This window comes from Terrapene carolina, unplaced genomic scaffold, assembly GCF_002925995.2.
Source record: "Terrapene carolina triunguis isolate 2854851 unplaced genomic scaffold, T_m_triunguis-2.0 Scaffold234, whole genome shotgun sequence".
Taxonomy (NCBI): domain Eukaryota; kingdom Metazoa; phylum Chordata; order Testudines; family Emydidae; genus Terrapene; species Terrapene triunguis.
The window spans coordinates 3932840-3959735 of NW_020664585.1; the positions used below are offsets into that span (position 1 = coordinate 3932840).

At 40.5% G+C, this 26896-nt stretch overlaps 1 protein-coding gene across 1 annotated transcript in view; it reads left to right on the forward strand.

The window, feature by feature from the left end:
* The first annotated feature begins 5267 nt into the window (after positions 1 to 5267).
* The window catches only part of SVOP (SV2 related protein), a 31763-nt gene continuing 10134 nt past the window's right edge, over positions 5268 to 26896 (forward strand). The window contains exons 1-9 of the mRNA XM_026656920.2: positions 5268 to 5302; positions 12512 to 12672; positions 15292 to 15377; positions 16790 to 16888; positions 19017 to 19088; positions 19675 to 19799; positions 22727 to 22790; positions 24483 to 24608; positions 25732 to 25860. Of these exons, the coding sequence (XP_026512705.1) occupies positions 5268 to 5302; positions 12512 to 12672; positions 15292 to 15377; positions 16790 to 16888; positions 19017 to 19088; positions 19675 to 19799; positions 22727 to 22790; positions 24483 to 24608; positions 25732 to 25860 (897 nt within the window). The remainder of the gene's footprint in view (positions 5303 to 12511; positions 12673 to 15291; positions 15378 to 16789; positions 16889 to 19016; positions 19089 to 19674; positions 19800 to 22726; positions 22791 to 24482; positions 24609 to 25731; positions 25861 to 26896) is intronic.

Consider the following 26896-nt stretch of genomic DNA (forward strand, 5'->3'; position numbering starts at 1 on the left):
AGCGGCCGGGTCGGACCTGGTTAGCGCATGGACCCCCTAGCAACGGGCTCCTGGGGCGTGGCTGGTTGCTACGGCCTGGAGACGGGCGGCAGGATTCCTCCCCTCCCCCCGCCCCAGCAGCGCTCAGCGGAGCCGGGTCGGCCTGGCCGGGCAGCTCAGTAGTGGAGTCCGCTGCCCTCAGCGGATTGTCACTGAGCCTGTGGGCGGTTTGCTCCCGGTGCGAGAATCCCAGCTGGCACTAAGCGAAGAGCCAAGCTTCTAGCTGGGTGGAGACGAGCTGGAAAGCACCACCCCTGACAGCGCCAACAAAGAGCCAGTAGTTACTGCTGTTATAATGGACATTTACCATTTTTAAGCTAGTCTCACCATTTTAGGGGGCCTGAGTCATGCTTCTGAGTGCTTGGGGTTACTTCTAACAACACTGCAGCAGCACCTCACACCATCATTGCAGCATCGCGAAATGTTGCCAGAAAATGTCTCTGCGGTGCCACAAAGTGTCCCCAGGAAATGTCACTGTGGTGCCCCGAAATATCTCTGTGGCACTGTAAATGTCTCTGCATTGCCACCTGCTCTGCGGCCACCTTTCCTCTCAGACAGCAGCAAGCCTGTGATGGCCCTGGCATGACTCTGTTTGTGTTCCCCAAGCTGATGGGTGGAACACAATTTATCACTCTGAATAAATTTCAGAGCCAACTGACTTAATGTACAAGTTAAAAGGTGAGTTTTCTAGCTACCATTGCTGGAAGCTACTCAACTGGGATCTGAAGACAAGCTGGGTTCTGTCTATCTCATGCATCATTGCTAGTAGTAAAGATATTGCAGTTGGAAATTAGCTGTCCATGTTGATTAATGGCCTCCAGAATAGAGGCTCCAGCTCATTGTCCTGTAATGTGATTGGCTCCGAAGAGCTGACGAGCAAAAATTAAAAGTCACATCCGCTCACCTTCCTCCTATGAGTAGTTCCACTGATTTTAAGAGTGAGTGCCGTTAACTTGAACAGAGTTACTCATGTGAGTAAAGTGAACATGATTTGGCTTTTGGTTTTATCGATAATGTAAGTGGATGTGACAAAGTATAGGCCAATTTAATGAGTAAATGGTTTTTTTAAACTAAATCTTGAAAAAACGAGTTAATGGAATATTTCTGAACAGTTACAAATCACAGAAGGGCATTCACTGGTTCACAGACTTCAGTGTTTGTCTTGCAAGTCAGGGATGTCACAAATGTCTACAGCAGGGCAGGAGTTACTTTCCTTAGGCTGCTTTAGGGGTACATGATGTTTATCATCCACTCTAGCAAAGGTCAAATAGAACTCTGGGCTCAACAAGTCAGCCAGAGAGAAACTGATACAGAACACTTTTCTTCCAATAAATATTTATTGATGATTTTGAAATCTTCACGGGAATTCAGTTTAGGGTTGCCAGTTTTGGTTGGATGTATTCCTGGAGGTGTCATCACATGATATTAATTAAAGATTAATCTTTAATTCCTGGAGACTCCCGGACAATCCTGGAGGGTTGGCAACCGTAATTCAGTTAGGCCCAAATCCTCTCTGCTGTGCAAAGCCAGAATAAACAAGCATGCCCTGGCACAGTGGCCGTAGGAGAGAAGATAGGGGAAGAATCCTCCCAAGCTGTGGAAAGGCAGTGGATCTGTTCAGGAAATGCTACTGCAGTCTTGAGGCTATTCCTGTCCAATTTATCTCCCCAGGGTCAGGGACTTATGCTGTGCTCATCAGCACAGTGTTCCAAGTGCCACTGTAGTATCTCCCGCTCCCCAGCTTTGCCAAGGACAACAACTGGTAGCCTACCATTCCACCTCCAAGCCCATAAGTATGGGGATGCTGGAGAGGGTAGAAAACTAGAAATTCCTGCCTCCCTTGCAACTGCACCCTACTGGTTTTATTGAGTCTAAGTCCCTGTACATCTTTGGAAGAAGGGCTAGGATCAGGCCCATAATAATTTGGGATCTCACTCAGTTTTGTATTAATTTATTTTTAAAATATTTGGTTTACCTTTAGGATTATTCAGTGAAGATGATTCACTTCACTGCTATGAAAGAAGGTAGCTGGATGGCACCTGTGACTTTTGAGAGGCCCTCAAGACGGCAGCTGCCACTCATTATTAGGGGCCTTGGCAGTTAACAGTCCTTTTCGTTTTCAACTAATTACTAAATTGATTCTAAGGGCTTTTGTTAGCCAAATGTCTGGCATATTAGGTGTCTTTCTGGTTGAGCCCCTATTTGCCTGAGATCATTCAGTGCATGGCAGAATGACAGAGGAACAGCTGTTAGAGAGAAGGAGAGCAGCTGGAAGGGTAGGGGGACTAGACAGCAGGGGTTTGATAGAACCAGGGGAGCATTAGAGAGAAGATGGAAAGAATTTTAAAAAAAGAAACAAACCTAGGCCTGGCAGCTGTAGGATACGTACTGAATGTATCATTCTCATAAATGTCTAATGCCTATTAAATGCTTATTGCAGGAGGAGAGGGACAGTATAGGGAACCTTATATTGCTATTTTAGACCTTTAATTTATTGCATAAATTGTCTTATCAAAAGGCACCTGGCTTAGTAAAGAAGTAGTGTAGTCACTGTATTGTTAAAAAAAAAAAAGTTCTCTGCTACAGAATGACCTTTTTCAAATAGGACATTAGTTTAAAATGCCATTTGCTACCAAGATCTTGGAAGAAGCTGTAGCTACATACAGTTGCTGTGATCTCATCTTGTCAGAGACAATTTTGTGGATAAATTTCACTCTGGGATTAGGTCAGTCTGCCCTGCTGAGCCCATTCTGGTTAAGGGCTGTAATGACTGCTTTCCCTTAGCAGTTTCAGTTCAATAACTCCCTTCATTGTAGTGGATTTATCTGCAGAATTTTACTCTGTGGAACATAGCAGCCTTCTTGGATCATTTAATGAATCAAACTGTTTGCCTTAACCTGGATTTTCTGAAGAGAAGACACAAATCTTCTTGAAATTTATGATTAAATTTTGTTGGGTTGTCAAGGTCAAGCCTATCTGCTGAAGACTCTTTAACTCTGTGTGTTCTGCCTTGAACTATTATCTTTTATTAAAATAAATGTATGCCTTGAAAAAACATTGAGAATCTTTCTATTCCCGGGTTATGGACCTCTTTCATCTCTCTGTGCTTAACCCAGTAACATTGTGCCACCCTTATTCACTCTGAGTAGTAGTTTGCTCAGTGAGTAAGGGGGCAAAATCTGCCTCTGAATGTTTCCAGTATTCAAGTGACATGACAGGGATGTGTGGAGGGATGCTGGCTCCTGGGCTTGCTTTACCTAATGCTGGGGGTGGCATCAGACCTTGGAGCTGCCCAGAATTATGGAGATGGGCTTAAAGTCACTGTCACACCTTTTCCACCTAGGCTCTGACTCCTGTGCTGCATCTTGTCAGACATGCAGGCTAGAATCTAGCCCATTGTTTCCCATGGAGGAGAGGGGAAGTCCCAAATTGTTTCAGTGCACAGTGTGCAAATTTGCCAATTCTGGTTATAGTGAAACCTCTGAAGTTATTTTGTAGGGATAAGTGACTTCACAATAACAGAGTCCCTCTGTGAATTAGGGAGCAACTGTGTCATCCCTAAAGAAGATGGGAAATGTATCACATGGTATGTTCTCCTGCTATATAACTCCTGGCAGCCCTTCTGTACCAGCAATGCACATGTTAAAGTATGTGCATGGTTGGAGGGACTGGCTGGCCAAAAAGCAGCAGTGCTAGGGAGCAGCTGCTTCCCATAGGATTCTCCCACCACAGCCACATACAGCCTGAGTAGCAAATTGCTGCATAGGTTAGTGCTGTTCCTTGCAGTATAAACTCCCTGTCCATGGCTTTCACCACACTTGAAAGATGAAGTGCCAAACAGGCATGGAAGGGGAGTCAGGAGCAACATGGCCACTGAGTCAGCCATCCAAGGGGTGGGAGGCTGGTCAGTACACAGAAGGCAGGCATTCAACCTGGATGTTCCTACATATGCAGGGTTGGGACTGGGATTCTCCATAGATCCTCCGAGTCAACATTGTTCAGTGATCATGCCCTTGCTTCTTCTGCCTACACAAACCCTATCAAGGGGAGAAAGCAATACTGTTTCTTCACCATCCTCCTAGCACTTTTTTCCTGTAATTTTCTCTGTTGGGTCTTTCTGTGGAAAGGAATAATTGATATATACAGTCACACACAGCTAAATTACCCTTTCCATCTATAGGAAAATCCTGTAGAAGGAGAATATCAACAGGAAAAAGTGTGCTAGGTTGATGGTGCATTCTCTCAGATAATGAAGTTACATATTTTGCACAAGTTCACTCAAGTACAGGTGCACACACGTGTAAACACTATAAGACCTCTACAATAGATCACCTTTACTAGGCAATCTCTTGCCTTAAGAGACTGCTCCAACGTATCTCCAAACTAAGGGCCTGAGCCTGCAAGCTTCATTCATGTGAACAGCATGCAGTGAGTTCACACACATAAATGTTTGCAGGCTCAAGGCCTTAGGGTGTAATTTTCAAAAGTGCCTAAGTGAGTTTGGCACCTAACTCCCATTGATTTCCAATGAAGGTCAAGCACCCAACTCCCAGGGTCACACAAAATAGGTTTTACTTTAATCTATCTATCCTCATAATTATGTGTGTAGGTGTTGTCTGTCATTTATCTAAATTAATTTCATTTTCTGAGAAACCCCCATTAAAGCAAGCAGCTCTATAGCTCGGCCAGTAAATAGCTAGTCATTTTAAGGACCCTCTGCTGCCCCTTTTGTGAGTAGATTCACCCCAGATAACTTTAAACCTCCTTCTATTTGTGACTCCTCATTAGAATGTTAACTGCATTTTCCTGTAGTGTTTAATATCCCCTTAGATGACATCTTCCTAATAAGCAGATGTTTTTGCATTAAATATTGATCACAGGGACTGCAGCTGTATAGGATAAGAATCTGATAAAATACTAGAGCAAAAATACAGCAGCCACCCTCCTAAAATAATAGTAAGGAACCTGTGAGTTTCTGTGGCCAGAGCAACCTCCTACCCTGGACCTCCATCAGCAGTTTCTTCTCTCTCTCTTCCCCAGGTCTTTTCTCCCCCCTCCCTTCCCCCGCTCCCTCTTGGCTGCCGCTTTGTTTCGGTGGCTGCTGGTGCAGCTGCCGCTGCTGTAGCGGAGGGAGCTGTCCAGCCGCCAGCGCTCCTGAAATCCCAGCATCTCTCCATTAACCACAATGTAAGAGCAATGAGAACAGCGCTACCAAACCCAGCCTGGCAATGGAGGATGATTTATTCCAGCTAAGACAGCTGCCGTAAGTAGCAGGGGGAGACAGAGACACACAGGGATTTTTTTTAACAAACTGCAGGGTGCGAATCCTAGTGATTTTTTAAATTGAAACTATTCCTGGGAAATGGCTCAGGCCACAGGAAGCAGGCCATTTTCCTAGTCTGTCTGCCCAGGTTCAGCATCCTTGACTCCCTGGAGCTGCTGTAGGGAGCTGTTTGCTTTATTAACTCACCCAATTTTTATTTTTACTTGAACTTCGGGTGGGTGGGTGTGCATGTGGGAGGTGGTTATATAATCTCGGAGGGTGCAACGCATTCTAGTGAGAGGAAACATTTGCAATGTGGATTGCATCTGTAAATAACATCGTGCCAAGGTAGGCATCTTTCCTAGCCTTCTACTTCATGCAGCCAACTGATTGCAGATCACAACATTTCTTCAAAGGGTATGTTTGCAGCGAGGGCCACTGGTGTTTGTAAACTGTGTGGTTTGAAGAAGCAGACATTGCTGCACAAGGAATGCTTGTGCATGACAAACTCCTTGCTGTTTGTACCTAAATGCTAGATCTGTGTGAAGAGCTGATAACCCGATTGCTGGCTTTGTCATTTTGAAATGCTTTCCCTTCTTCTGAATGTGAGAGGTGTCCTTTAATAATTACATTTTCTTCATGCTTTGTTGCCTGGCTGCTGAAAACACATCCATATTTATAAAACATTGACTCACGAAGGCAGAGAGTAAAGGATTGAATGAAATTAAAAATATTATTGAGATGAAGTAAATTAAATAATTTAGTTAAATGTTTAATCAGTTAGGCATATGCAATGACATGAACTTTAGGCTGTGTTAAAAACCATTTGTTATGGTGCATTCTGATTTTCATTACAGAGAAAAGATGCATGTTTTCATTAGGCCATCTTTTTTCTATTCTGGTATTTTAATGTACTTAATAATTATCTACAGTGCCTTACAGTGTAGGAATAATTGGATTTATTCAGTATTGTGGGGTCTTGCACAAAAATGCAGCTCTATAAGGTGCTTCAGTAGTGAAGAATTTCCGAGGTATGCATCAGTAAACTCATCACTGTGTTTTCCTTCTGTTTCAAATAGTTTCACAGGTTCTTTGTTCAAAAGCTGTGTTTTATTCCTTATAGTGAGGTTTGGGGCCAGGTTCTTCAGTCTTTACTCAGGCAAAACTCCCATTGAAGTCAATGAGATTTGTAGATCATTTACAATATGTTTGTACAGCATCTAGCACCATGATGCCCCAAACCGGTCACTCTTTAGGTACTACCTCAATATACTTGTTAAATAATAAATAATTATTAATATGTGGGGTTCAAGATCAGGCCCTTTATTAAGAGACAGGTATTTGTTAGCATATATTTTTGTATGCAACCTTAAATAATACACTGTAAAATAGTGATATATGTTGTATGAACAATTTTCATTTATAACCCCAAAAAGAAATTGGGTATGACAGGCCAGATCCATAGCCCACTGAAGTCAATAGAAGTATGTCCATTGACTTCAGAGGACTTGCGGTCATGCCCTGGGAGTGCTGAAATTCTAGCATGTGGATTTACTATACAGATAATGGTGCTGCTAAAAATAGCAAAAATACAACAGAAAACAAGTCAATTCACTTCCCACATAATTAAGTCTGATGTTCATAAAGCTTTTGTACATAAAATATGAATGAACATTCATATTAATTGCCTTTTGATAATAAAAATCTTACTGAAGTACAACTTTCAGTATGTGTTTGCGAGCATACATGCTTTGTAGATCATATGATGACTACATATGCATTCTGTTGACAAGCTGACATTGTTATAATGACAATTCTCAAGAGAATGTAAGGAAGTTGTAAATTATTTCATTCATCTTTTAGGGCCAGCAAATGGAAATTCAAAGCAATTCTGGTTTTACTGAGGTAAAAATCCATTTGGGAGAATTTAGAATTAAATTTGCAAATGGAGTTGAGCATAAACCTGAACTGAGAACCTTTTTTTATTTCTACTGACTGCAAAAATCCTTTACATATCCCACATCATTAACTGAACATGTGCTAACTCCTAGTTCAACTGAAGTCAATGGGAGTTTTGTCATTAACTTCAACAGGACCAGGATTTGGTCTTATATAATTAGATTTCAAATTTACAAATGCATGTATTTTAAAACAAAAATGGATGAACATCTGTTCTTCCTTTGCTTACCTGCCAAGACCTGAATCCCTGAGACCAGATGCTCTGTTTCTCCTGTTGCAGCTGTTAGCATTACTAAAGAAGTGTAAAGAATGCAAGGAATTAATGCAAGGGATGCATTATCTATGCAGTGGATCAAATCCTGGGATACCCTGAGTACCCAAAGAAGACCCCAAAATGTCTAAAAATGTTTTGCAAGTCAATTGAGCAAGGGAGCAATAGCAGTGATATTCCCACACAGGTGGATGCTGGACCTTTCCACCACCCATATGCAGCAAAGATCTTAGTGATGAATGACTACAGGTGTAGTGGGAGAAATAATGCATGTGCCAGGATGGGTCAGCAACATGGTATGGTCTAAGTACTGCATGATTCCACTAAACCAAACCCCTGTGCTATAGGGAAACAGCAGGCCATGTTCACTACTCCTCTCCATGGCCTGTATTAGTGGCTGTGGCCCAGTTGCACAGACAGTCTGGTGGGATGGGGTTGAGGCTCAGCCCCTGACGTTTTTTTCGTGGATCAAAGTCCTTTTACGTGAGCTTTGCTGCTTCTCCAGCACTTTGCCCTATTTTAGGTATAGTGGTGTCATCAGCTCTTGCAGGAGAAATACAGAACTTGGGTCTTGCCAAATATAAAGTCTTTCACTTCACCTTTTAAAACTGTCATATGTGCATGTCTGACTGCAGCAGCTGCAGGATGCAAGGATACTTGGTAGGTATTTGATGTTGTTGTCCCTTAAAGATAAGGAAAATGAAATTAAATAAGATAAAGACCATCACAGCTAATCTTTTTTCTAGGCTGAAAATATTAAGTTACTGAAGACCAGAAGAGACACAATCAAGGCTAAGATAATTTCTCAAAAAAACCCCCAAAACAAAACAAAAAACCCATATTGCACTGAAATACAAGAGGGTGTGTGAGACTAAGCTGTATAGGTTACACAGGTGTTACAAAGGGTGGGGATAGAGTGAAAAGGGGTTTGAGGACTCTGTGACCTTAGTTGTGCATTTTGAATAGAACTATTACAAAATATTTAGCCTTTAGCTGTATCCTGATTGTTTGGCACACCCGTGAAGGTAAAAAGATGGAAGATGGATAGCTCTTGACTCTAAGCCATAGAGAGGCCTGGGATACAATTGTGACTACAGAGAGTGCCATTATGAAAACGAATATGGAAATGCTTGTGAGCACTGTTCTGACATATATTGCAAATCCCAGTGTGATGGACTTTTACATAGGTAGACACCACAGTTTTAACTTTCTATTCTCAATTATTTTTGGCGCCACCTTGTATATAGGAGGAAAGGTAGGATATCCTTCCACTTCCATAGTAGCATACAGTGTGCATCCAAAGAGTAGGAGGCACATCTGGTGATAAGAGAGAGAATTTTGATTCCTTAATAAGTATTTAGTTGTCCAGCAGGCCAATGAAAGAAAAATGCACAAATCTGAGACCAGGGCCATAAAACAATATATATTTGCTAAATGATCCCTCTCATCAGGGACCATATCTTTTGAAAATACTTGAGCTTGATTCTGCAAGTTCTTTAACAGTGCACAGCAGGATGTGCAGGTTTTTTAAACTAAGTGCTCACTGCTCCTTCAGCCTCTCTCCTACTGCTAGGCAGGAGTAATTTGGCAGTTGGGAAGCAGCACTCTCATTAATGCAGGATTGGGTTCCCCTCTGCTCCCTACTCATCACTTGATACCTTGTGCTTATTCTGCAGTTGTGCTGTGCAGGGCCAAACACTTCATGACTAGGGCTGGGAAGTGATTATTGCACGTTAGATAATAACCTTGTACACTGAAATCAGAAATAAGTGCTGTGGCATTATGTTTTCTTTAAAAAGACCCAACTAAAATCTATTCCCCAGGATAAGTCCAAAATAATTTCCAAGAAGAGTGCAAAAAAAGTCTTTTTGATTTCCAATGGCTTTTGCCTACATGATTATGTAAATAAGGAACTTTACTAAACATTTCCTTCTGTTTTTTGTAAACAGTGTGTAAATCACAAGTCTATAAATCCGGAGATAGCACATTTATTCTTCATTTGTTTTACTACAGTTACATGTATCTCCATTTTGTTGTGTGTTGTGAACATTTATAGTCCTGAGCAAGTCTCCTTTCTGAAAGCAGCTTTATCCCAATGGGATCTATTTCTAAAATAATCGTACATGAATAAAAATGCCAAAATCTTGACTGCTTTTCTTTGGGGAAAACCTGAAGAAGCTAAAGTTCAAAATGGCAGGCAATTATAGTAGTTTCTCACTGCTATATTTCTCAGTTGTGAATTTATCTTTTCTGGGGCGGTCTATAGGAATCATCTAAAATTATGGATCAAGGGTTCAAAATTTTTTCTATGCATATTTTTTTTTTAATTTTTTTTTTTACAATGGAGATATCCTATCTCCTAGAACTGGAAGGGACCTTGAAAGGTCATCAAGTCCAGCCCCCTGCCTTCACTAGCAGGACCAAGTACTGATGTTCGCCCTAGACCCCTAAGTGGCCCCCTCAAGGATTGAACTCACAACCCTGCAGCAAAAGAAGCTACCATATATTTACAATGTCAAACTTTCTAGCAATGAAGTATTTGATTGTATGCAAGAAAAGTAAAATACTGCTTGATATCTGTTAACATGCAGAGACTTTCACAGTGGTTCTTTGCTCTGCTGACTAGTCTCACAAATGGGGTTACTTTTTAGGGAGCCAGGATGAGAGGAAACAGAGGGCCAACTGCATGAAAAACTTTCTGGACCTGTTTCTTTGCTGGTTGTTGGTGTGATCAAAATGCCCAGTAAACCTTTACGGCAGTGTTGTAGCAACCTGTACAAGCAGTCTTAATCCCTAGAACAATCTTGTTCTGCTGCTGCATCAAGTAGAAGAGGCGACTAGGCTCTCTTCCCCCCACAAGTAATACCTGCACAACACAGGGAAGATTTTGTCCCATCAACTCAGCGCGGGGCCAAATACTCAAGTCCTTACTTGGTTTTTACTCATTCCTTACTCAGGCGAGTCCCTGGAAGTATGCCAAAATAAGGAGTGAATAAAGACAGAGTGAAAACCAAGTAAGGACATCTGGATTTGGTAAGTAATGTTTGATGTTTTCAGCCTAACTGTTTACATTGATTATAACCATACTATCCACATAAGTTAAGATTAACAAAATGACTGGCCAACATAAGTGTGCCCTGAATCCTCGAGGTGCTGAGATCTCGTACACTTCAATGGGAGTTGAAGATTCCCCACACCTTGAAGGAGGTAACCAGTCACAAGATTGGACCTCCATTCCATATATGTGGTCTAACTTAATAAAATTACAAGTGTATTAAAATAGTTTGCTCCCTGTCACAATATCAGAAGATGGATCTGAAGAGCAACCAAATGAATAAGTATTTTGCTTTACATATAGTTGTTCACGTTAACAGCACAGAACTGATAGTTATTTTCTGCTAGGGATTTTCTTTCTGGCTACCTGTCTGTCTGTCTACATGCGTACAGGCACATGGATTAAATAAAGTTGTGTCATTTAGTTTCAAATGCGTTGTCTTTGTTGTAGAAATGGGCTGCGTTTAATTTTCTGTATTGTTTTCAGAAGATTGATTTGTGTCCCAGGGGACAAGAAGAAATCTTGAAATTTGGCAGGTAGCTAAACATTACATAATGAAGCAGGATTCATAAAATAATTCAATATTAGAAAACAACTGGCTAATCTGCACAAAATTGACTACTTTCTTTTTTCTAGATGATCACTATGATAGATCTGTGACTACAAATCTGATTGCTTTTACATGCTACTGTTTTAAACTGAGTTTGTGTCTTTAGCATTATGAAATTGATTAAAGATTTTTATTCAAATAAATAATTTGAATTAAAGTAGTTGTGTTATTTGTGTGTTTCTGGAACCTCAATATAGTAGGTGAAGTGATGAATGATAATTTTTAAAAATGAACCGAGGGATGCTAAATGGCTAGCGAGATTGGTAATGTGACAGCCTTTTACATTTGGTCACTACCTCACGTTCATCCCAAGTCAGTTGTGAAAGTGAATGGATATTGTTACTCTCTGATGGCTGTAAGGTACCCTATGTGAAATAACTTGTTGATTCTCATTTTGGTTTCCAGTAGTCAAGTGTCTGTATTTGCCACCATAATCAGTTCTAGGTGGGTCGTGCCTTGCTGGCAATCTCAGCAACAAGGCTGAGGATTGAATGAGTCCTGAAAATTGAACTTCCTTCTCACTTTCAGAAGGTGGTCCTTCCAGTTCAGGGTTGAGATCAATTTGTAGGAGATTGTGGGGATACTTTCCCTTATGCGACGCATGTTACACCTACTCTGTGAACAGACGACTTCAATCTCCAGTGCTGTCAAACTGGCACTTTTTTGCCTGCACTAGGTTCATACACTCGTTTTTGTTTTGTCAAAAAATGACTTTATGCAGTCTTAACTGTATATGCAGCAGCTCTATACTTTGAGTCAATTGGCATTAAGAAAACTTTTACTTTGCTGTCTATAAGATTAAAACTTGTAAATGGTTAATACAAACATTAAATTCAAGGCCTCACTAATGGTCTTTAAAGCCTTGAATGAGATGTGACCTGGATATCTGATAGCTCACCTCTTGTTTTAAGATCAGCTGGGAAACATTCACTTTCAGAACCTAAATATGAATGCTTAACATTTCAATGGCCAACTATGTGATTTCAATCAGGTGGTTAGATATCCAAATGCTCATCCATTGTAGATGCCAAAGGTAGGGAGACAACAGGAGCGTAGTTTTAAAATTAAGGTCTAGTGGCTGGGCTCACACCTCAAAGCATGATACAAGACACATTTGTTTTGCTTAGTATTTGATTAATTGGTTTTGGTTTGTGTTTTAATCTCAAAGGGTCCTGCTACCACAGCAACAGGCACTATAGAAGTTAGTAAAATAATAGTTAATAATAAAGCATAACTAAATGAAGCTTCAGCAAATCATATTACTATCAGAGAAAAGACCCACAGGAGCATTTACTCTCATTTCTATATTCTTAGGGTGGTCAAGTTTCGCCGCACAGGGGAAAGTTCCAGGTCAGACGAAGATGCCATTTCAGGAGAGCATGAAATTCAGATTGAAGGTGTTCGGACAGAGCTAGAGGCTATAGAACTAGAGGATGGAGCTGCAGTGCCAAAGGAATTTGCCAATCCAACTGATGGTAAGCAGGACTCTTGTTCTCCTCTTAGAAAAGGGATGTGGCTTCTACATTTCATTCAGACTGCAGCCAAGCCTGAGCCTACTGGGTTTAGAGAACTAGAAAACCTGCAGGTCAAAGTGATAAATAACAATATGGATTCATTATGATACAGCTGATAGGTCACCAATTAACTAAACTGTCTTCTGAGGGGGTTGGATTGTTTGCTTGTTTTGATGTTATCAGAACTGGAGCCAAAGCAAATCTCAGATCAAAACACACCTGAATTTAGGGGATGGTCAAAGTATGAACCCAGAGCTGGATCCAAATTTTCCAAATCCTTCCTGTCTTCATAGCTTGCCAAACCAAAACTCTGGATCCAAACACTCCAAAATTATGGACTGTTCAAGATCTGGATCTGAATTTGGGATCTTAAACCCATATCTAGATATTGTAGGTTATATGGCAATACAACTGACATACTTATAAGCTCAGATGAGTCAAAAGGTCAAATAAAAGCATATTTAGGATTTATTGCTTGATCCTGATCAGTGGGTTTGGACTGAGCCCTCGCAGTGGTGTTTCAGGAGGATGGAGGATAGTTAACTTGGTATGTTAATTTTGTAGTATATGTTCAATTACGTGATGGCTTAAAGCTGATGGCATCTGACAGTGGTTTGGTAGCCTGCATGACATGAGTTGATGCATATAGTTGAGTACTTAGTGGAATTGTTCCTTAGCCTCTTTGTTCGGGGCATTTCAGCAATGAATACTAAATGTGCACATTTTTCTTTAGGTACGTGATTATTACCTTTGGATAACACAATATAAATGCGGCTAATTTAATTCAAAATGTTCTGTTGACCTAGTATTAACAATCACAGTGTAGCTGGATATTTTTTGCTCATCCACTTCTGTTCAGTATTTTTCCTTGCCCTTTCCCCCCACATCTCTCTCCATATCCATAATGGGAAGAACATATCGCCAGTCAGGAACACTATGGCCTCAGGAGGGGAAAGACTGGAGAATTACCTGTTTGCTACCAAAAAAGCACTTTTACTGCCTTTGTAGCCCTCCATCCTCCTTGGAACTGGGTCTTGGGTCACCACATCTTTCCTCTGTTTGAGAGGGCTGGATAACTTCCCTTTATAACTGATCACTGCTGCTCCTAAATCATCTTGAGCAGTAACACATAGCCTGAGGATGAAGCCTCTGCAGTGTTGCTGGCTCCCACTGGTCCAGAGGGAGAAACTGAGCTGAGCATTCCAGCTTTTGTCTGCTGGGACAATTACCAGCCAAGGGGGCTTATTTACTTAAGAGGTTAATGTAATTTGAATGCAGTATACCACTTGGAGTGAGCTGTAGACTGATTGCATAGTATGGGCTGTGTTTCTTTTCCCTTTTCTGCTTCTTCTCATTCAGTTATGGTGGAAGAAGTGGGATGGAATTATAATGTGATATGTCCTCCCTCTTTAGAGTACTTTATTTGGGGTTTTCTGGCTCCCTGTGCATTTTCTCTGTTGCACAGTTGTGCCTTGCTATTCATTTATTTTATTCTAACTTTCCCAAAATAATATTCAAACTTGGATGAATCTCTCCAAAGAGCTCAGCATACCGGGGAAGGTCTGGGACATGCATTAATATGTAGAGAATTTCTGCTAGTGATCAGCCCTAAAGGGAAGCTCAAAAGCATTGAAGAGACATACAACATACTGCAACACCGTGTATCTCAAACACACGGATGTGAAACCACATACTGACTTTCTGAAGCACTGGCTTATTTAGGACCTGACTTCCAGCAATGTATTACAAGACTAGCTGAAGTTTTACTTTTTCTTTAATGATGGTGTTTTAATGGAGAAGTTGACTTTATATTTACTGATAGTTGGTATTGGTAAAACTTTGAGACTTAAACTGATTTCAACCACTACAAAAATAAAAATTCATTTATATTGACATCTTTTTATTCTAAATTTTAGACAGATGTGGTTTGTAATGTCCAAGATAGTAAACTGGAGATGTTTGATAGTCTTCAGATGAGACATAAAACTGTGGTCCAATGCATGACCATTTGCAAGATTCAAAACCCTAGGGGCATTTTCAGAAACAGTATCAGTGATCTTCCACGTGTCCTGGCCAAATTCTCAACTCAGACCATTACATTCTGCCTTCCTAGATTCCCTCTGTAATTTTAATTGGATAAAATATCCTTCACTTCCTGTCCTCTTGTACAGTATTGCTGTGTGCTGTTAAACAACTGCTGTGCTTCACTCCAAAGAATGCTGCATTTCAGTGGTGGGTGAAGTGTTCCCCTTAAACTTAGCGTCAGATCTTCAGCTGGTACAAATAATTGGAGCTCCTCCAAAGTCAATGGGACTACACTGATTTATATAAAAGTGCTGTATAAATGTAAGACATTATATTAATATTTAGAATTATTGTATTTGGGAAAATCCTTGAAGAAAATGGAAGTTGGCCTGAGTAAGAATTGAATAAAAGCTAAATAAAGCCCTAGGGATTTAGCCCGTTATTAAATTACTATTATTAAGTAGATGTATTATTAGAAAGCTCTATCTTAGAGTATGGCTCTTATAGGAGGGAAAGGAATGCAGTGCTGAACCAGAATTGTTGATTCTTTTCTAGATACTTTTATGGTGGAAGATGCGGTGGAAGCCATCGGGTTTGGGAAATTCCAGTGGAAGCTCTCTGTTCTTACCGGATTAGCATGGGCAAGTAATTGTTGTCAAGGGCAATGGCATATCAGCCCCTCAAGGAATCTATGTAATACACTAATATCCACAGGATGTATTCATGCTTGGGGACAAACACAAACAAACAAAAATGTAATGAACAAAGACTAGTGCTTGAAATGTTAACTACTACCAGAATCAGACCTAGCAGGTGATGAGAAAGCTGGTTAGCCTTTTTCTGTATGTCTTATAAGACAGGGCTGGAAGGAGCCATTTGGATCCTATACTCCAAAACTTTGCTTCAGGTAGGAAGGGTCCCAAATTACACCTACAGTAAATTGATCTCACTTTTCTTTAAAGACAAGCTAGAGATTTTACCATATTTATCACATTAGGCAAAGTGTTCTATATTCTCTGTGAATTCATCATCAACATGGTTTTCCTGATAGCTGAATATATCCCTGTTGCACATCAGCCCAGTGCTTCTAGGGGTTGGTATCCAGGGCAAATGATTCTGTTTTCTATTCTTTAATTGTCAATTTTTTACTTATAAATAGCTATAATGCCCCTCCCCTCTAATATTTTTAGGCTAAACATGTCTAGATCGTTCATTTTCTAGTTATTGTCTATATATAGGATTACAGTCTGCCCTGATTTATTACCCAGTGGGTAACTGAGGTAAATTTTGGCCCATAGATGTTTTCTCAAAGTATTTGGACCAAATCCAGAGGTGATGTATACAAGGGTATAAGTTACATGGTAATAAGTAGGTCTAACTCAGTCTGCTTTTAAGGGAGTCTAAAGCTAACACAACTCTTGCTAAGTAACCAGAAAAAGGAGTTTAAATAATTTAGACTCCCTGAGACTCACACCACCTTATGCACCACTTCTGAATTTGGCTCTTTGAATCCTACCTACTAAAAATTCTGATATCTTGTAGGCTTAACTACTTTAACATAGCAGACCATCCCAATCTATGGGGGCAAAGAGAAATGAGTTTTGAAGTGCTCATATCCCAATGCAAAGTTAATGCTCCGAAAATATATTGCTTATTGCACTGCACTGTGCAAATCTGCAATACAATACAGGCGAGTCTCATCTTACGTGGGGGTTCCGTTCTGCGGTTAGTGCGTAAAGCGAAAACCGCGTGTAGACAAAATTACATTGAGTTGAATGGCGGGCAAAATCGCCCGCACTACAGGTACAGTATTAAAATTGTTATTTTTCTCTCTTTTTTTGTTTTTGCCGACCGCATAAAGCTGAAATCACGCATGTTAAATGTGCGTAAGATGCAACAGACCTGTATCTGTCTTTCAAACTGCACTGCCATGTTTTACCTCCGCAGCAGGAATGGCTTCAGCAGGGAGGGGTTCACTTAAAAGAGGAATATAATCGGCTGTGATAACGATACTATTCAGGCAGTCATTATTGTTTCTTTATTGCCCTTCTAGATGGCAGATGCAATGGAAATGATGATTCTAAGTATCCTAGCGCCTCAGCTTCATTGTGAGTGGCGATTACCAAGCTGGCAGGTTGCATTGCTTACATCGGTAGGAAAAATAGCTGACAGCTCCTATATTCTGTAAGGTTTTTCTACTCATTGCTGTTCAGACATTATAGTTTATATCACAATGATAAAATCTGTTCATGGCCTTTGTAGAGTGGAGGAGACTAGACTAGTATAGATCTCTCTGACTTTGGCTCACTGGTGTTGTAGGAGCCTTTCTTTAAGAGACAGAATTTGAAAATATGAAAGTCAGCCAGAACTGCAGATTTTGCCTTGTGTGGGTTTCTCATTAAATGTAATTTCCAGCCAAACTTAGAAATTCACCCAGGCTCAGCCCAAAAAAAATTAGACCCCCACCCCCACCTTGGCTCACAGAAAAGGTTTGTAAATTTTGGTTATCTTTTCAAAGAACCTTTTTTTGACCCTGTTGGGAAAGCCTAAGCTCCTTTGTACACGGAAGGAGTAGGAGCCCGGGGGTAGAGTGGGATTTTGCTGTTTGAGCTGGGCTCTCTAATAATCCCTGAAAGTAGGAGGCCTCAGAGAATGGTGCAACAGTGCTGGAAATGCAGATGGGCTTTAGGGATGAGAAAACCAGAGTGTAGGACATGGATGGGTGTGATACCTTCTACTTACAATTGTTGCTTCTTTGTGTCCTACAGCTTAATTGTCAAATTCCGATAACATTTTTCTCTGCCATGGCCTTTGATGGCATTTTTGAATTATGCTGATATTGCACAAATTTGTAAATATGCTAAATACGTTTAAACCAAATAGCCAGTGTAAACATCATGCCATTCACCTAACTGAACTCAAACCAGCCCATCTAAAGGAGGACTTTAGCCAGTGTTTCAGCATAGCACAGTTTTGATCTCAGTGTGTAAAAGCTCTAAAGGATGGAGTATCATTAAATGTGACATGAAAGCTGGTAAATGTATAACTTTTAGAAGTGGACCCTTTCTTGCGCCACATATTACTTGAGGCTGCAGTTCTTTCTTAGATAAAACTCCCATTGACGTCAATGGGATTTTTGGCCATGTAAAGACTGCAAGATCTCACCCATGGGTTAAACCTGGCAGTTTTTGTCATTAACTTCAATGGGACAGGATTTTACCCATATGTTTATTTGCAGAGTATGCTATATTTCCTGTAGTATCACTATTATTAAAGGTACAGTTTTTTCTTTAACATTATAATATTTTTATTGACTTCTCTGAAGTTGTAAAATCTAATTATGTCTCCATTCAAGGATGGTTACATAACCTGTGAGACCAAACCTCACACAAATTGCTGGTGAAACTGTCAGAGGCTAGAGAGGAGCTGAATGAGACATACCTAGTCTCACCAAGCATCCGGAGGAGCTCAAAGCTGCAAGATGTTGAGCACTCTAGCCTGATCCTGAAAAAAACTTAAGACCATGTTTACTTTTAAACACGAGTAGCCCCATTGAAGTCAATAGGACTGCTCATGCACATATGTTTCGATGCTTTACAGGATCTGAGCCAGAATGCTTAGCATCTTGCAGAATCGAGCCTCAGATGAGTAGGATACCAGCATGCACACTGTAATGTCAGTCGCAGATTATCAGGGCCTTAATGACCTTTCATTTATTAGAAACTTTCACTAACTAGTCACTGTCTCATAATTGATTATCACTCCATTTATCAAAAATATATGCGTTGGGTTTTCAAAAATACTCAGCATCAGTCTAACTGGTCCCATTGAAATCAATAGTAAAACTTCCATTGCCATCAGTGGGCGTGGAGTTAGTCCATTGTTGAGCAGTTTTGAAAATCCTACTTTGTACACCTCTACCTCGATATAACGCTGTCCTCAGGAGCCAAAAAATCTTACCGCGTTATATGTGAAACCGCGTTATATCGAACTTGCTTTGATCCGCCAGAGCGCGCAGCCCTGCCCCCCCGGAGCGCTGCTTTTACCGCGTTATATTCGAATTCGTGTTATATCGGGTCGTGTTATATCGGGGTAGAGGTGCATATGTAAATCTCCTTTAATAGAAACTGGACCCACAGCACCTTAACATAATACAGTAGCGACAATGAATGTTTGAATTTTCTGGTTTGATGGTAAAGTTGTGCAGCTTTCTCTTCTGAGCTCTTCTCTGGAAATTTATACGTGCTGTTAAGAGGAAGACTATTTCTAATTTTCCACAGGTGGTGTTTGTGGGAATGATGTGCAGCTCTACGCTCTGGGGAAACATTTCAGACCAGTATGGCAGAAAAACTGTAAGCCTCCAACTTTTACTGGAATAGGTGCCATTATAACACTGTTACAGTGCACTCTACTTCAGTGAATAACATTGCTGAATTGCATAATCCACATACTTGCACAAGAATCAAGCAGTCCCAAGCTAGCCCAGTTTCTGCTCCCAGTGAGGGCAACAGGGTTATAACAGTAAATGAGAGGTGAGAAAAATAAAGAGTAAAGTAAATAGCTGTCTGACTGTGTTATAAAATGAAGCATGTTTTCTTTAAAGAGAGTCTTTATGAAATTCTGGGCTCAGGTTCAGCAATGCGTTAAAGCAAATGGTAATTGTCCATGTTGCACACACAGTATACTTATTTGCTTGTGCAAACTACAGGGATTTTTGCCTAATGAGGGCCACAAGCACGCAACATTTGCACATACAGTTCTGAAGTCTCCTTTAACTATTTTGAGCCTAGCTTTATGAAACCCTTGGCTCCCAGCTTCACAAAACTATTCTTCTAGAGTACTTTCTATGCTTCCTGATTTAGGAGATCTGGGCATTAGTCTATAATTTTCTAATTTGTGTTACAGCATCATCCTTTTTCTGTTGTTTGTTAAATGCAGGGGCTAAAGATCAGTGTGTTCTGGACCCTGTACTATGGGATCCTCAGTGGTTTTGCACCAGTATACAGTTGGATCCTTGTGCTCAGGGGACTGGTGGGCTTTGGGATTGGAGGGGTACCTCAGTCGTAAGTAAATATTCACATTTCAAAATATTCCCTTTTCCATTTTTCTTAACACTGAAATCAATGCTCCTGTGGAATTGTGTATGTCACTCTGTGTAGGGGCCTTCTGAACCTAAGTTCCTCTAAAGATGTTAGCATGGATGTATTAAACTCTAGCCAGGCTTTTGAAATGCACAGTATTTCTGATCAGAGGCGTTACATACTTATAAGTTCTATTGGATTTTCTTGTACTAAACTAAGGCAATTAGCCATTGATGTTCAGTCTGTGGATCTAGAGCATGAGACTTTAAAGCAGTCAGTGAGTTAGATCAGCCGCTTATTTTGGTGCTTTTACACAGAGCAAGTGGAGTGATAACCACTGGAGTTCTGCCTCCTACAAGCAGACAGAGCAGAACAGATAGGATCCTTCTCTGTCCCTTCAAGTGTCCAGGAAGTGGGGTGAAGATAAAAGGCACTAGTATCCCACTCTTGCAGCAGCAGAGAAGAGAGAACAGATAGTGTGAAACTCTCAAAGAGATGCAAAATAACCTCACAGCAATGGCTTGACATTGCATTTCCATGTTTGTATGATAAAATTGAGTCAATAAGTGATGATGCTGAATTGTGACAATACCAGGTCATGATATAAATACTACTAATTAGAGGTAGGGCCAACCTGGAGCCCCCTTGAACTTTGTGAAACTCTGGATTCCTATCCAAATCTGAGCCTAAACTTTGAGCCTCAGGCCCATCTGTGTAATGGATCCAAACTGGAATTCCAAATCCAAACAGCGTCCAACTTGGAACAGTTTGAATAGCTTCATGGATGGGGCCCATCTCTGGTCAGAACAGAGAATCAGAACATAACTCCATGACTTTGAGGCTCCCCTCACTTAGGAAGGGGCTCTCCAGATTTTCAGGGGGAATACCCCTGCTGATCCCTGCTGTAGGCTTTTAGTTGTAAGTGGAAGGGAATGAGTGTAGCTGTTTACTCTCCCCTTCCCATTTACTGTATTCTCATTAATAATTGATGTGTTGCACCACGAGAGGTGCTAGTTCAGTGCCAGAGGAGCCGGACTTAGATTGATGGCTCATGGATTTGTTTATGAGATGAGTCAATATCCTGCGATGGCTGCAGCTTTTCTAGTGCCATTCCAACAAATCCAGATAAAGGAACCACAGCTCTGAGAGGCTTCTGTAATACTATTCGTATATTTCCATTGCTCTTTAGCCTCCCTCCAGTAAGACTGCTAATAAGAGCAGAATGTGTGTAAACTAGGAAAGTCATTAATGTGCCACGTTTATTAAGTGTGAGCCAGATTCTGCCACACAACTCCCAATATGCATTACTAGAATGGGACAGAAGAGCAAAAGAAGCAAAGCATCAGAGTTAATGCTTTGCACTGCAAACATGTATTAATAGATAAGTCTAAATTAATGCCATTTTACCGAAGAAGAAAGTAAGGCACATGACTTGCTCAGGGTCACAAAGTGAGCCAGTTACAGAGGTCTGGATAGAACCCAGATCTCCTGAGCCCCTGTCCCTGGCTCTAATTCTGAGTGGTCTGATTGGCAAAAGGAGAAATGTACTCAAGGTGGCAGAAAGAGATGGGGGTTTTTTAATAGTCTTGGGCAAGCTACAATATTGCATATGAGAGGCAGAATTTCTGTAGAGTGATTTAGTCTGTAGAGTCATGTGATTGTATTATTGCATTCTGTAATGTATTTTGGGACAGAGTTTTTATGAAAGATGCTGTTTAAAATAATGCTTTGTACAATTATAAATTAACATATTACATGTAGGAGCACATTTATCTGCATATGCAGGAGCTGTATATAGGAATCAGTGGCCTCCCAGGGAATCTTACTTACATACTACGTGACACTGAGTAGGACATAATTATTAGCATTCACATCATCCGATAAATACAAAAGTAGGAGATGCAGCGCATTCCCCTGAAAAGAACAACCCACACACAACTGTCATCACTGTACTCTAGTACATTATATGGGGAATACTCTGCATTTCATTACACATGACTCTATTTCCTCCTGTTTTTTAATCACTGATTTAATATTTGATATTTGCAGCATTATCCGCTGATTAACTGAGCTCTGTGAAGTCACTGAGAGCTCAGACCTGCACCTCTGAAATCAGTAGGAGTTTTGCCATTGACTTCAAAGGTAGCAGGCTTGGACCCTAAAGGTGTTTCAGAAGCAGAAACAGGGCCTGGCAACTCAATGGAATGCAAATATGGTAGGAGCAGAGAAATACAAGTCCTTCCTAACAGACTGTTTGAAACAGACAGGACAAACCTTCTGTCCCTCGCATTAATCCTCAAGAAACACTCAGACAACAACTATGCAATTCAAATATATTGCCCTTTGGCACAATGGGGTACAAAGGCATTGCAGAGAATCAAGTCAATTTTTTAAAATTCCTGCTTAGTAAATGATTTTATACGAGCAATAACAATCACAGCCTTGGGGTTTTCATCTCCTGGAGGACTGAAACCTAGCCGAGATGAGTGATCAGCAGTGAAATTCTCCTAGCCAATTGTTAAGCCCTGGGGAAGTACCCTGCCCAGCAACTGTAGGAGTTATGCATTGAATCCCACTGTGTGAATGCCTGTGCAGACCAGAGCTCTGAGCAAATACACATCAAGGTCTGCTAGATCTAGCAGGTTTGAGTCCAAGGTTGCAAAGCCACAGAGAGGATCAAATTCTCTCCTCCATTACACTGCTGCAATCCATATTAAAGTAAATGAGATTGTTCTGGTGTAAATGAGAGAAGACTCTGATCCAGTGTCTGTAATACTGCTGGCTGTGTGGGCTGGGAAGGGTTTTTATGTTGTCACTGTGGTTTGGCAGTTTTAATAGGAAACAAATCAAATGCCTGAATATAGCTCAGTGTGCTAACATGACATTTTTCTCAATGTTTGTCTTTACAGAGTAACCTTATATGCTGAATTCCTTCCAATGAAAGCTAGAGCAAAATGCATTTTATTAATAGAGGTAAGCAGTGTAGCCAACTGTACTTGGTCCTTAGACTTAGAGGGCCAAATTCTGCTTTCAGTTGTGTCCATTTAATCCCACTGACCTTAGAAAATTCAAAAGCGGCTACAACAAATAGATGGCTGAATTCAGCTCTCTATTCCAGTGTCAGAGAGAGCTGAATGTAACCCATAAAGTGTTAAAATGGAAAAAAAGCATGACTGTTTCATTGATGATTGAAGGCAGCCAGGTGTTACTGTTGAAAGAGCTGTTATTTGATCTTCATTCAGTGGCTTTGAAAGGGCTGTGAAATCTTGTCCTCCCTGAATTCAAATAGCCTTTAAACAAAATTAATCTTCCAATATAATTGCTGCCTAGAATTAGCTTTCACTGCCTGACCTTCACTAAGTAGAGTTCAGTAGATGAGCAACTCTCTTTCATGGTGCTTGTAGTCTTTTACCCTTTTCTTGGCCTGGCTAGTTCTGAGCATTCTGGATCCATGTAATCGTGGAATCAGAAATTTATCCTAAGCATTGACTAGTTAGTTAACAGAAAAAGGAAATTAGTCCTTGAGGGAACTAAAAATCAAAGGGAAGAAAATATCAGATGGACCTGGGTGGGTTTCACGACAGTGTCTCAGCTCTGGCCTTACTAATAAGAGTCTCAATTCCTTCCTTCATTTGCAGGCAAAACTCCTGTTGGTTTTGATAGTTTTTCCTATATAAGGAGAACAGGACTCTAGATCTCACAGCAGTTTTTAAGAATTATATTTAGAGATAGATTATTATTATCCTAAGCTAGTTTATCATGTCTGGGTATCTACTGAAGGGGATCTAGAATCATCTTAATCATTCACACCATAAGGAGTTTGCAGCTGTTTTGAGGAAACTGTAGGCGATGTGAAATATATGTGGCCAAAATCTACTGTCAAGTGACATCATTGAGGCAGCACCTGTAAATCGGAGCAGAATTTGGCCCATCAACCACAAATTAAATCTGACTCATTATTTACCTGTCTGCAGTTCTGCTGTAACAAATGTATACGGCACATTGATCTTGCTGAAGGTGAAATTTAACTGTTTGAAACCACCAACATGAATAGCAGAAAATGACCCATCATATGAAACCTTTTTTTTTTCTCCTTACCCAAAGTTTTCAGTAACCTGAGTTTTAGAATGGAATACGGACTTATGAAATGCTTGGAACATAGGGAGAGTTATGGACAAAGTCTGAAGACAAAATGTATACAAATATAGAAAAGCCCTCCCATATATGAAATATGAGGCTATTTGAGATAAGAAGCTGCCTCTACTACCAGTTTATTCATCTACATTTAAACATGGCTTTCCAGAGAACATTGATAATAAGTTTTCAGAGCTGAGCTCGTGGAGCATGAGAAAAAAATTCATTCACAAATGGCTGGATTTCTCTTGGCTTACATCTGTGCACATTTTACATGTCTCATCCCTGATTCACCACCAGTCTCTACAGTACAGAGTTTACAACAACAAATGCTGTATTTTGGCAGGGGGTTAGACTGGATGACCCTTGCAATCCCTTCTAACCCTATGATTCTATGATTGTAGAACTTCAGGTTGAAGAGTGCATTAATAGAGATGGTCCTTCTCCTTTTTAGTTTCTGTGCTGTTATCAGCCATGCATCTCAGAATGATTTTATCCCCCTTGGTGACCATTTCCTTTTCGCTTTTGCAGGTCTTTTGGGCCATTGGGACTGTATTTGAAGTCCTCCTTGCAGTGTTTGTGATGCCCACTCTTGGCTGGCGTTGGCTGCTCATTCTTTCTGCTGTTCCACTCTTGCTATTTGCCATCTTATGTTTTGTAGGTATTCTTTACAAGAGAGATGTTTGTGCAGCAAATCTAATATTTCACTATAAAAGTATAGTTAATATGGATCTTGATTGAGTGGAATCATGACAGCAATGAGTTTCCTGATGGTACCCTGTTAATAAAACTGAAATTATGATGTAAATGATACTGCTTCAAACGATGCTGTTATAACAGCTAGTAATAGTAGGCTTCTCAATGAGAGTTGTTCTGATGATGTAATGCTTGTAATCTGATATTGTAGAATGCTGGTAGTTTGGAGTACTGTGAAACCAATCAGAACTGGGATTCTCTCACTAATTTACTCATGCAGTTTCAGTCAAATTCAGTGGGATCAACCTTTCACTCTTATTAAAATCAGTTATTTTCTGATTCATCTTGGGACTCTTAAATAATTTTACTGCAAGTCACAGCTTCCATCTAATCTGTGGTTAATTAAAATCTCTCAGAGCTCATGGCAACCTCAGCATAATATGCTATCTATTTATTACGGGTCAGATTCTTAAACAGATTCACATATTTGGGACACTTGAACTTGTGTACCCTGTTCGATGAAAGTATATGTGATAGCAACCCATTCCCTTACAAGCTATATATACGCTCCTGTCTGAGTAATAATTTGACTATTCGGCTGCTATTTTTTAGCCATTGTCTTTTTTTCAGGAATCTCTCCAGATAATTACACAGGTGTTTAAAATCTTATGTATTGAAAAAAACAACTTTAAAATGGACATTTTTGAATATCTTCAGACTCCTGCTAACTAATTGACCATTTTGCCATTCCTGCTGTGAATGTAATACCAAAAAATTCCAAAGATATAGTCAAATCTTTCAAGAATAAAAAGCAAGTAATGGAAGGAGACCTCTTGCGGGATAGGTTTAGGAATGGATGCCTGATGATAAGATGAAAGTGATATCTAGAATTTCTTAAAGTCTGTTGGAGAAATTGACACTTCATAGGCAGAAAGACAAATCTGTAATTCATCAAGGGCTGGTTGTATAAGCCTTCTCATCTCATTGCAGTTAATGAGACTACTCACATCTGCCCCAGTCAGTTTATTGTCCTGTCGTTGACAATATTGTGTCTGATCTGCTCTGCTCTGCTTTGCTTTCATAGTGGCTGCCAGAAAGTGCAAGATATGATGTATTATCTGGAAACCAAGAAAAGGCTATTGCCACTTTGAAGCGGATAGCAGCAGAAAATGGAGCTCCAATGCCTTTGGGAAAATTAATCATTTCCAGACAGGTCAGTACAGGAAACAGACATATTAACAATACTGGATATAATAGAAACTGTGCTACTTTCACAAGTAATCAGTGTTAAGTTTAATTTTGGCATCTCAACCAGTAATAAACACTAATGAGAAGTGATCACATGTGCTAAATTAATGGGGAATTACACTAAGGGCCTCATTCTGATTTATGCTAAAAATGGTGGCAGTGTAAAGGGGCTGTAAAATGGGCATAAATTACATTTATACTCACTTTTACGCCTCTTTATACTGAGACTCAGACCATGAGAATACTGAAGGGCCCAAATCAGAACCCCAGATCTGAACACCTCAGAACTATATGTGGCATTTTGGATCCCAAGTTGAATCTGAATTTTGTAGCTAGCCCCCATCTCTGTGTCGGACAACCCCAAATCCCAGAGCATCCCCAAACTTTGGGATAGTTCTGCATAGGCTGGCATGCTTCTTTGTCCTTCAGAAATTCTTGGGCCAGCCAAAATTCTCCTGCTGAGAAGTGCAGAAATGCTTTGCTTGCTTTGGAGGTTTGGTTTTTAGGGTAGGATTGCAAAATGTTTTTTCTAAACCACAAGACTATGGGTCAGATGCTCTCCTGCGCCAAGATCCATCCTGCCCAGGAGATGGGGAGGAGAGTCACCAAGGAGCTGCTTACAGCTCCTTGACTCTCAAGCTGCCTTGGCTTCAGCCCCAACCTAAATTAGAGCTACCTAGAGGCTGTTCTAATTTACAGCAGCTACTCGCTGTCATCCCTAAGAGATCAGACACCACCTGTGAATTGGCATAACAGAGCTGTGTCCTACATGCTCTCCATGCTGACACTCTCTCTCCCCCCCACGTGCTGGGGTGGTATGAGCCAGCTCTGATGACTTTACACCAGCTGAGAATTCCCTCTGGCAGGGGAATTCTTAACTTGGCAGCTGCGACCAGATTGTGGCTCCTTTACCCTGCTCATGTGCATGAAGAGGCCTGAACAGCGACTGAATATCTGACCCTAAGCTGTGTAATATATATCAGATGGCCTGACATAAGAGT